We start from the raw sequence: 12,077 nt of genomic DNA on the forward strand, positions 1-12,077 counted from the left end.
CATGACAATACCAATTCACCCCAACAGTACAAATTGTTTATCATGTTTAATTGTCTTTATCGAGTCATTGTACATGTTTAAATGTTGAATCATTCTTTCATTTGTTCTTTAACATTTTTTGACATTTGACATTTTTATGTATGTATGCTTTTGGATTGAACGTGTGTCAAAAGTTTGTAGAAGTGTTCTTTAAACTGTATTTTTGCTTCTATGCATGTAGCCCTTCTCCTTTCATTAACTGCTTCTGTTGGTAACGAACATAGAAGCACTCATCTTATCCCACCATATTCTCCTCTGTTCCTCTGTTGCAAAGGGATCTGCCAGTTTCCTCTGTAGTACAGTGATAAAAGTCATTATCAGATTAATATTCAGAGGCTGGGACCGCTGTGTGTGGACTGAACAAAAAGCATCAGCAATCACACTGTGATCAAGAAGCACTTTTTAGTTCAGACTTGGTCAGAACTCATTTACATCACTGAAGCTTTTTCAGCTGGGAAGCAATATAGCAAGAAATGCAGTTGTGCTGGTGAACTGCGTTACTCGTAGTCTTCATACGTTAAAAATGCCCGCTTTTACCAAAAATTTTTTACCAAAGTACTAGAGTTTTCTTTTGGGCCACAGTCAACGTCAACAATTACAGTCACAATGCATGATTTACTCTACTCTACAATGCTCATGCAATCAGTGCAAGTGTTACTATAAAGCCATAAATAATTGTTTTTCATCTCTAGATGTATCAGTCCAGCCCTGGTGGTCAGTCATCATGCAGCAGCGAACCATCGCCGCTTGGTAGCACCACCAACAATGACAGTGGAGTAGAGATGGCCATGCACAGTGGAGGCAGTTTGGGGGATCTGAGTGCTCTGGATGACCCCCCTGTGGTGGATTCCACTGGTTCTCCAGGGGGCTCAGCAGGAGTAGGTCTCCAGCTGCGCAAGAACAGGGGGGGCCTCATACAGATCGAGCATATCAAGAAGGAGAAGCTTAAGACCGTGAGAGACTCATGCTCCTGGTCAAACACAGCTCCTCAAGTCCGAAACACCAAGCTGCCTCCTATACCAGCTCTTGGTGAGTATGGCAGCTGTGAGCACTCGCAGTATTGTATATATTTGTGTTTGTTTGTTAGTTTAGACACCAATGACACTGAACATTATAATTATCTTTAATATCACTGATCTTCATCTAAAGTGGCACCTGTTAAGATGATGTATATGTTAGGTAGAAAATAAACAGTCAGTCCTTGATCATGTATAAGGATCTGAGCCACTTAAAACTCTAAAGCTGTGCTCGCTGCTGTCACTAAATCACTTTAAATTTTAAGTTTTAACCACCTTCATAAAGCCTATAACTATTTCATTTTTACCCTTTCATTTATTTTATTTTGTCCTTTTATTTATTTTATTTTATTTTATTTTTTACCTTTTTATTTCATTTGTTTTATACTTAATCAAATTTCAAAAATATTTACCTTTTATTTTATTTACTTAATTTTTTTAGTCCTTTATTTCTTCATTTGTGTTTATTTTGTATTATTTAAATTATTCTAATTATTAATCTATTTATTTTATTACATTTTAGCCTGTCCATTTATTATTTTATACCGAATTATTATTAAATCTTTTATTGTTTGCGTGTTTTCAATCTTTTCATTTTGTGAATAAACATTTTCAACTTAAATATATATTTTTACAGTCCCTTTAAGTTGTAAATGCTCGAATGCATTGAAAATGAGAGTTACCCTCAATGTATTACCAAGTAATCTAAATGGTTGGTTTATTGATGGATTGATTGATTTTGCTCTTTCTTTTTCACAGGACCTGTGCTTGAAATTTCCAGCATGGGCTCTCAGACTGCTGGCCTGCCAGGCCAACGCTTTGGAGACTTGCCTTTATGCGAAATGACGATCTTGAACCAGCTGAACGAGCGCAGAGACAGCACGACCAGCACGATGAGCTCGGCCTACAGCCGCAGATCCTCAGGCATCTCGCCCTGCTACTCCAGCCGCCGCTCCAGCGAAGCCTCGCAGTTCGGGGGACGCAACAACAACGTCAGCTCAGCGGACTCTTACGACCCTATTTCTACAGACCTGTCCCGCCGATCCAGCGAGGCTAGTCACTGTGGCGGTGGAGGTGGTGGTGGTGGAGGAGGTGCACTGCCGAGCTTACTGAGTCTCACCCCTGCTCAGCATTATCGCTTAAAGGCTAAATATGCTGCAGCTACAGGGGGTGCTCCACCTACACCTCTGCCCAGCATGGATCGCATGAGTCTTAGAACTAGAATGGCCTTGTACAATGACTCTCAGGAGAACTCGGCACATTTGTTCCAAGCCCGGGTTGCAGCCACCTCAAGACGCTGCAGTGATACGGCCTACGGTGCACCTGGCTTGATGCCTCACGAAGTTCCAAACAGTCTCCCGAGGAGAGCCAGCGACCCTGTCCGCTGCACAACTCTGGATCCGCTTACTTTACCCAGAGTTCAGCGCTATAACAGCATGAGCAGCATGAACCCTTCTAGATTGCAGGCTGGTGATTACCGTGGTGTAAACCTGCAGAACAACACCTGGTCAGACGGCAGCTTGCATAGTCATCCCTTCAACCAGAGGCCACCGAGCATCTCAGAGAACATTGTCATGGAGAACATGGCTATCGACGGAGCTCACCAGACTGAAGATGACATGGTTCTTCCAGACGATGTGGTGCAGTACCTCAGGTCCCAGCATGGTGGCCCAACTCAGGGCCGAGGGATGGCTTACAGCAGCGGCCAAGCTGCTCAAGACTTCCCAAGCAACCCCTCCTCCCATCAGCATCAGCAGTTCTATGGGCAACGCCGCATGGCCTTGGTTGACGCTAACCTGAACCATGCAGATCAACAAGTGATGCCCCCCTGCCAGATCAGTCCTGGTTCCCAGCAGCCGTTCCAGTCATCCAATAGCATGAACAAGAACAACATGCCTGTACAGTGGAATGAAGTCAGCTCAGGTACTATGGACAACACAGCAAGGCAACCAAAGCTTCAGCTCCTCAAAGCTAATCTGGCCTTGGTCCAGCCAAAGCAGAACACTGGCGCTTATCAGAGCTTTGGCTCCAATCAGCAGGTCACCCCAATGAGCCAGAATTTGGCTGCTCTACAGCAGACTAATCCACAGAGGAGCACCCAGAGGATCAACTCCGTCCAGCAGTATAGACAGTCGTACGTTAACTCTGGTCAGAACCTCAATGAACAACCAGCATATAGACAGGAAATAAACGCTAACCCTTCATCTGGAAACACAATGGCTCTGCAAAATCAAGGCATGCACAATTACAGGTCCAGCTACTCGCACATGAGTAACTTCAACCAGCAGAATTGTGTTCCACCAACCCAAACAACCCTTCCAAATGGTGGCAGAGTGCCATTTCACCCCAGGCCTCCCTCCAATCCCAAACCTTCAAGCAGGCAACACTCAGGTTCAGCTGTGCCCCAGCAAATTACGTATTCCAACGTGTCCAACGCTAGCTCCAACTTTAACACCTCAGAGGCTAGTCCTAAGAGACCTGCTGGCACTAATCATGTGACCAGCGGGAATAATAATAACAATATGTGCTATTCAGGTGAGATTCACATGCTAGACGGCAACATAGATTACAGCTCGCCCATGTCTCCCTGTGCCGGTCAAGCTCCTTGCTCTGCAGGGGCTACAATGGCATCTCCGGGGGTCAACCAAGTCACCAGCACGGTGGACACTTCTCAGACTGTTGAGCATACTCAAATAGACTTTGATGCTATTTTGGACGATGGAGATCATTCCAGCCTAATGTCCGGCACACTGAGCCCTGGCCTCTTGCAGAGTCTTTCCCAGAGTTCCTCCCGCCTCACCACCCCACGCAACTCTGTCACGTTGGCCTCGGTGCCAGCAGGCATCAGCAACATGGCTATCGGTGACATGAGCTCCATGCTGACTGCCCTGGCTGAGGAAAGCAAGTTCTTAAACATGATGGCTTAAGGATATTATGGATTGATATTAGGAAAATATATTATATATCCTGTCCTCAGTGATCCTGAACCTCTTTCTACCATTTTTTTGTAAAGACTATATGAATAATGATAAGATAGATACAGTATGTGACAAAGCAGCCACTTATGTCCTATGGGGAGCAAAACATGTACATACTCTTCTTTAAAAAAAAAAAAACTGAGAAAAAACTGAAAGCACTGACATAACATAACAGTGAAATTTAAGGAACTCCGGGTGAGCATTTTACCGAATGCCTGCATTAAAGTTCCTTGCATTTTCAGGCAGAGATAGAGAAATATATATTATATGCAATCAGACTGAATTTCAGAGGCCTCATAGCATGGCATATATCCGTGTCAGGAAGCCATACATACTGTATGTTTTAAACAGAGATCAGGGTAATGGTCTCAGGCTGGCTTGGAACAAGTCTGATTATCCCCCTTTTCCTCAGCAGTGCACTGAAAGTGGTTCACAAAGTGCCTTGCAAATAAAATAAAGACATAAAAATAAATAAATATAAATAAAAATAAAACAACAAAAAATACACATGTTCATTAGGATGGTCCGATTGTATGTAATCTGGTATATAGTTACTATTCTAGAGCTATAGGTATTTGTGTTGCATTTTAATTTCAGTTTAGTTGGTTTATAGTTACTCTATTCTACTTGCATTAAATTATGTTTATTACTCAATAGCTGCACAGACTTCTCAAACTCTTTGATGTACAGTATTATTTGGTGCTCTCTTGTTCATTCCAAGAGGCTTTGCTGGAAAATAATCCCTATTGTATTCCAGAATCATGATGATGATGATAATGATGGCGATGGTGAGGATGTTGATGAATTTTGTCAGTAAGTGTCAGCCATCTTCCAAGTGCCCTCCAGGAACTGTGAACCTCTGGAAGAAGAAGCTGGTCAGGTTGTGTGATTGTGAAAAGTCCAGCAGTGGATCTTTAACTAAGGAACTGTGGGGTGAGGGGGTGATGTCAACCCTGCGTCCCTCAGAAATCTCTTTAAAGGAATATGCAAGTACTCTCCACGCTCTCAGTGAAGATCACACCCTAATTAAGAGGTTAATCACCCTCATGAACAGCTTACAAACTGGAGTAAAAAAAAAAAGACACATTCGCGTTCACATTCTGCTTTTGAATGTTCGAATTAAAGAAAATGTTTGTATCTCGCCGTCCCATTTACCAAGCTTGTACAGTTTTTGTATATTTTTTAATACAGTATCTTGATACACTTGGACATTTGTTCTCTAACAGTGGCTCAGTGTTTTCTTTCACTCTTTTGAAATGATGTGGACCATTTAAAAAATTGGGCATAATTTTTTTAAATACTTTTTCAAGCAAGAATTGCACAAATCTAGAATTCTTAAAGAAATTTAAGGAACTGTTAAACCTTCTGCCTGATGTTGTGTCCTGGTATATATGGATATTATTGCTGTCATGCAAAAAACTCAAATCTCAAATTTTGACATTTTTCTTTCAAGTAGTAGCGGTGGATAATATGGACCTAAAATAAATTAAAAATAAAATAACATTTTTGCATTAACAATATTTTTGCCAATTTTAGAAAAATATAATAATGTAATATAAGAAATAAATCAGTCCCACTTTATGATAAGTGTCTCTAATAATTGTGTAGTTACACATAAATTTAAACACATTGTTAAAGATTAATTACAGTTGTAGTGGTTATGTACAAATGTGTATAAAGGTCAGTTAAAAAATAACAAAATATTTTGTTGAATCTTAGTTATAACAAAATAATTATTATATAATAGATACATGCCACACAAAAGCTGTTGGAGACATTTTAATTTATACACAACTTATTCTATACACACTATGACGTGAATTATGAAATGACATGAAATTTAACACAAGTCAGAATTGATGCTGACACATGATTACATAGTTACGTAACCTGTATATAAACTGTAATATAATTAAATCTGTCTCATATTTTATCACATAAATTGTTAAAGTGTAACACAGTTATTAGAGACACTTATTATGTTTGACTGAAAATCAACCACAATACTAAAGTGCAGAATATTTAGTGTGCAAACATAATCAATAAAAACAAGAAATACAAATAAAAATATGCATTTTTTGTCAATACAAAATTTATAACAGAATCGCATGACAACATACTCTAATAATCACTAATGATCCTTGCAGCATCTCTTCCACTACTCCAACAATAGATTATGGACAGATAAAGCAAAAAACATATTTTTTGGAGAAAATAGAAGATGACTCCTCTTTTTGAATTTCCCTTGGTGGTGTCATAAAATCTCAGAAACTCAGGGTTAAAAAAAATAAAAACGTTTTCCCTCTTACAGCACATTTTGCTGAAGATCCAAAACCGGCTGATTGCTTATGGCACCAGAATTTCGTATTCTCTTAGAGAAAAGCCAGAGGAAAAAAACAGCCCCAGGGTAAGAAATATCAGAAGTACCCAGAACAAGGGCTTGCAAAAAAAAAATGCAAAAAGGGAGCAAGATGATGATGAACTGTTACACAAATATTACAGGAGATAGATTAGAACTTCAAAAGGCGGGAGCACACAGAGACGACCCGGTCGAGGAGTGCCACAGAGTTCAGGCCCAAAAAAAAAAGTGCAAAACAAAGGCATCTATACTTAACAGACAAGGAAGTCACCCCGGAGAGGCTGAGCGCAGCTGTCCTCTTTCTGGAGGACGAGAAACAGCTGGGGGTGGGCAGCTGCCCCCCCATGGGGCTGGACACCCAGAAACATGCTGATCAAATCAAGTAGTTCCAGAAGTCCTAGAAAATGGTCATGTCTGTCCTATTAATTAAACCACCTTCAAAAGTATGGTGCGCACCAGTGAAGCAGAACATTATGACCACCTCTTTTTTCTACACCCATTATCCATTTTTTTGCGACATTTTATAGATTTATAATAATAACATCAGCATAATAACAACTTTCTCGACATGCTTTAATGGTCAGAACCACCACAGATCTGGTATTATTAGGGTGGTGGGTTATTATTTTTCTTTGCTCTGACATAATTAGCACTGATTAGCATAGTGGTGGTGGTGTATGAGGTGTTACTGTGTGTTGTGCTGGTCCAGTGAGATATAGATACAATAAGATCAGATACAGCACAGCAATGCTGCTGGACTTCTTAAACACTCTGTATCACTGATGAAGGACTAGAAGGTGACCAACAAAAACTGCAGCAACAGATTCAGAGCTTCTGTCTCTTCTGTGACATTACTTTCTCTACAAGGTAGAATGGTAGGAATGGCTAACACTGAACACAATATTAGCATATTAATATGAACACTTTTTCTTTCACTATTTTTTGTCACCACTTTGGAAAAATATCTCTACATATATGTAGAAAACATTTAAGTAAACTTTTCTAGTTAACATTACCACTCTTTCTGATTACTGTTTGAGCGATAATCCAAATTTTGCTTAACTGCTAATACATTTTTTTATCTGATTTATTAGCATGGTTCATGGTTTAAATGCTAAACTGGCGGTCCTGATGTGAAAACTGAACACTGATGCTTCTGAGGGCTTTAAATAGCACCTCACTGTGACCTATAACCCACGAGGGCAGGTCATCATAATAAAGAGCCTTAGTTGAGCAGGATTTCTTCCTGGTCTCAGTAAAGACTTTCTATCAAAGGGGACTTTCAGATCAGAGGGATTTGACCTAGGTCAGGATTTGAGGCACACTCGTGCCTGCACACTGTATTGTATACTATTTTAGCACTTTCAGAACATAACCTTGTGGTCCCTGTCTTACACCCTGCACAATGCCTGCGCCATTAAAATAGCGATAGAGTTTAGGAATATACAGCTCTGGAAAACTTTAGTTAGGTTTCTTAATCAGTGTTTCTGTTTTTGCGATTTATAGGTATATGTTGAAGTAAAATGTCATTGCTGTTTTAGTCTATATTCTATTTATAACTACCGACATTTATTTCAAATTCTAAAAAATAAATAAAAATGAATGAGTAAATAAAAGCACAATTGGCCTTGCTCTCTCTGGGTGGGTAGATGACGCTCTCTCCCCACATTACTCCAAAGGGTGATGATGATCAGCACGAGGCGTCTGTGAGCTGATGTATCAGAACCGAGTCACTGCACTTTCTTCGGAGCGTGCTGTGTTGCTAGTCAGCAATTCCGCTTCAGCAGCAGCTGAAAATGAGGCGGAGTCTGACTTCACATTTATCGAAGGAGGCATGTGCTAGTCTTCACCCTCCTAGTGTCAGGGCATCACCAGTGATAGGGGGATTCCAGTCCTAATGAGTGGGGTGGGTAATTGGCCGTGTAAATTGGGGAGAAAATGGGACAAAAAAATAGAAATCAAATGTATGATGTTAAAGAAAAGCTCCTTCAGCCCGAGTTATATTTTTAAAAAATCTAAGTTCACTGTAAATTTAGAATATAGTATAATTATTTTAATGGATTTATTTATTGCATTAAAAGTGCAAAACAAACGTAATTTACAGTATCTTAACAGTATTAGATAATCTGCTGGTGACTGAAAATAGGTTCTTCTCTAGGGAAATGCTGAACAAAACTCCCCCACATTTGCCACCGTATATCATCCAGTACCTTACAACTACAACAAGCTAGTGCTAAACTTCACGCTGTGAACAGAGTAATAGTAAATAGTTTTATATGACTGCAGGTCTGTGTAATAGACTCATATAAACACATGAGTTCATTTCAAAACAAACTGATAAATCAATCAATTGAAAAAAAAAACAGTAATATTTTATTTATAGTTAATTGATGGTCATGGCAGCTGGGAAGCTCTTGTGGGGTTGGAACATCTGTTTTTTTATATTATTACTATCAATTTTTAAAATCAGAGTTTGACACCAGTATTTCACGGATCTTATACAAAAGAATTGTCAACAAAAGTTGTGAACTGTTTTGTTCATTGCATTAGATCACATCAGCCAGTTCAAAAGTCTAAAAATCCAAAATACAGCCTCCCTATGAGACATTAGCTCAGAGGGAGAATCCATAATATGTTTAAAAATTAACCACGCTCTGAAATCCAGCCTGCTTGTTTTAAATGCAGTCATCTCCCAGAGGTTCCATTCTAAAGGCCTGTTTGATTCTCTTAGCCCGAGGTGTCTTGAAGCTGTTTCTACTGATACGTAAGTCAATAACCGAAACGTGCAGACACTGAGCAGTTACACAGAAAGCTAAAGAGTCTAAAAAAAAAACCTCCATTCCACTCTTCAAATGACGTCTATTCATATAAACTGTGTAACCCAGCGAGAGTAAAGCATATGATTACATTAGGCTAAGTGAATCCATTCTGTTAGAAGAATTTTCCCTTATTTCCCCAGAACAATGGTTCAAAGTGATCTAGCATACACAAGCAGAACCTCACTGCGGCTTTATTCCAGCATGAGCTTCATCATTTAAAGGAGGGGCTCTTGATTATGGTAACTGCACATTTCCGTGACTGGGGAGCTCCTCTCCCCTGAGTATGAAACTATCAGTATCACAGAATAATCAAAAAGTAAATATTCATGATCTGATCCTATGCAAACCAACATCTGCTCGCACCATCTGCTTTAGAGACGCTCAGTCTCCAGCACTTTATTAAACCGTTCCATACAGCCCTCCATACAGTTTACTGATCAACGTGACCTGCAAATCACATGTATAACATCTCCAACAAATTTCAGCTACCAATATCTCAAATTAAGGGTCTTTAAAGTGGGATTAAGACTTTAACATTTTAAAAAGAAAATGAATAGCAATCAAGGTTTACTTTATTGTTAATGAAACAGGGGGTTCCTACTTTTTCTTTTATAAATAAATTTGGTTTAGCATGTAAAAACTGTACCATTCCTTAGCCAGTCAATACCAATGGCTGTAAAATAATCATTGGTCCATGTATAACAGCTAACCTGCAAAAACAGTGTTTAGAATTTGTTTTTCATTGGTTTCGTGATGTCATAAAAAACAACATATTTATATATACTCACCTATTCACCCTACAGCAGTTTAGCCCTGCCCAGTTACAACAAAGTTGGAAAAGATGGCCCTGACATCTTTGTAAACAAGGCACAATACAGAACAGCCAATGAAAATTTACTATCTGCATTTTTGTTGATTTTTAGTTATCTACACAATTTGAACACACAGGATATCCCTTACACTGAATCTTATCAATTTTATTAATAAATGGAACGATAGAAATTCTCCAAAATTACCTGAAATAAACTTTTTTTTTACATTGACTTCTATTAAACATTTAGAAGGTTTATCTCAGTCCTGTAAAGAGGATGTTTTACAGATACATGTCTTTTTAAAGTCTTCAAGGAACAGTAACAAAAGCAGCCCTTTTAATTTAAAAAAAAGTTAGAAAAATGATTATGCAAAAATTTATTTTCATTCTGTTTGTACAAGTCCTCAAAAACATAAGAAGTTGGCTTGAAAATGTAAGAAATAACCACTTTAAAGAAAAAGTGCACCATTGTTGTAAAAGTAATATCTTGACAGTTATAGTGATAGGAACCAGATTTATCCATTAAAAAATAAATAAATAAATAAATAAATAAATAAATAAAATATGAATCAAAAGGCAACTACCGAAGAAAAACTAAACCTAAACACATAAAAGTGTAAAATATAAGTAAGCAATTACTAAAAACAATAAAAGAAAAAGAAAGGTAAAACGCTAAAACACATCAAGATAAAAAATAACTAAAATATATAATAACTTAATTTCAGGTGTGACAGCTCTATCTTGCTGTCCCTCATGATCAGCAGAGAAAAGCAGGGCTTGAAAACAAGTGGCCTGAACCGCCTCAGTTCTGCTTATTCCTCAGGATCCACTTGTCTGTGGGAAATTTCACTGCCAGCATGCAAAGTGGGAGGCACGGATTAGATATGCAGCTTTGGGATTTAGATCTTGATCCCAATAAGTTTACTTTGGCTACACATGTGCAAATAAAAGTAGAGAATGATTGATGGCGTTTGCTTTCCATGATGTCTGAGGAACCTTAGAGTTCACTGCAGCCAGTGGTGCACTGAATTCCCAACATGGGCTCCATACATCCATAAGTTCAACACTCCTCCTACATCTAGCAGAATGCCTCAGAGAGTCTGTCTAAAACAGAACTGCTGCAGCAAAAAAAATATTTTCTCTCATTTTCTGACCATTACAACCAAGTCCATCTGATTTCCATTATCTCAAAGCCAACTTCCAACTTCTTCCTCTCTATTCACAATGGGCCTAATCCACGAGCCGGCGCAGAGGGGAAGTACGTTCATTAGAGGTCTGGAATCTTGGAAACAGTTTTCTGGGGTTGTCTTTATGAAGCATAGTGTTTGAACAAAGTCTCGAGGGGGCTCTGTATTCTCTCGGGTTGAGGGACCAAAGAGAGGAGAAAGCTTTGAAAAAAAAAGGGGGGTAGATGTTAAGGGGAATCTCCCTTTAAATGTGATCCAACAGTGAGGCACAAGAATGTGAAGAATGCCTAGATCTTAAAAAAAGACACTGAACATATTCCTACAGCTTGTTTTGGGTAAAAGGATAATTTTAGGTTGGGATGGAATCGCCCAAAGAACCCTTACCTTCTGATGAGATTAAGACCAGAGTGTTAAGGTTAAAGGTATCCATGATACTGTTTACTCCTGTTTCTCAGGAGTGCTAGAACATCATTAAAAATGCATAATAAATGCAGTAGACAGAACACTCTAAAAAGCCATTATAATGGCCTTTAGCCAATTGCTAAAAATAAAATATATTATTGTTATATACGTGTAGTTTCAATACACTTCCCTGACTAACCAAATATAATTTATTACATTAAATACTTAAAAGCAAAATTAGTTTTCTAGCAACTTAGTTATGTACATTGAGTCAATATTTTGCAATTGTCTTTTGAATAAAAAAAACTGGGAATTTAAAATCTGGCTCATTTCTCCCATCCATTCTTTTTTATTGGTCTCCTTTTTTGTATTAATTCCACATTATGCAGAATCATTTAAAATGGGCCACTAGTATTTCACAAACAGATAAACAAGTAGGAATATCACTCTGGATGGGATAAATAAA

At 38.6% G+C, this 12,077-nt stretch overlaps 1 protein-coding gene across 2 annotated transcripts in view; it reads left to right on the forward strand.

Annotated features, from left to right (window-relative positions):
• gli2a (GLI family zinc finger 2a) overlaps positions 1-5,256 on the forward strand; it is an 89,727-nt gene extending 84,471 nt beyond the window's left edge. For both annotated transcript variants that reach the window (XM_007227911.4, XM_022680554.2), the window contains exons 13-14: positions 732-1,068; positions 1,815-5,256. In XM_007227911.4, coding sequence (XP_007227973.3) covers positions 732-1,068; positions 1,815-3,982 — 2,505 coding nt within the window. In that variant the 3' untranslated portion in view covers positions 3,983-5,256. The remainder of the gene's footprint in view (positions 1-731; positions 1,069-1,814) is intronic.
• Positions 5,257-12,077: the final 6,821 nt, after the last annotated feature.

This window comes from Astyanax mexicanus, chromosome 11, assembly GCF_023375975.1.
Source record: "Astyanax mexicanus isolate ESR-SI-001 chromosome 11, AstMex3_surface, whole genome shotgun sequence".
Taxonomy (NCBI): domain Eukaryota; kingdom Metazoa; phylum Chordata; class Actinopteri; order Characiformes; family Acestrorhamphidae; genus Astyanax; species Astyanax mexicanus.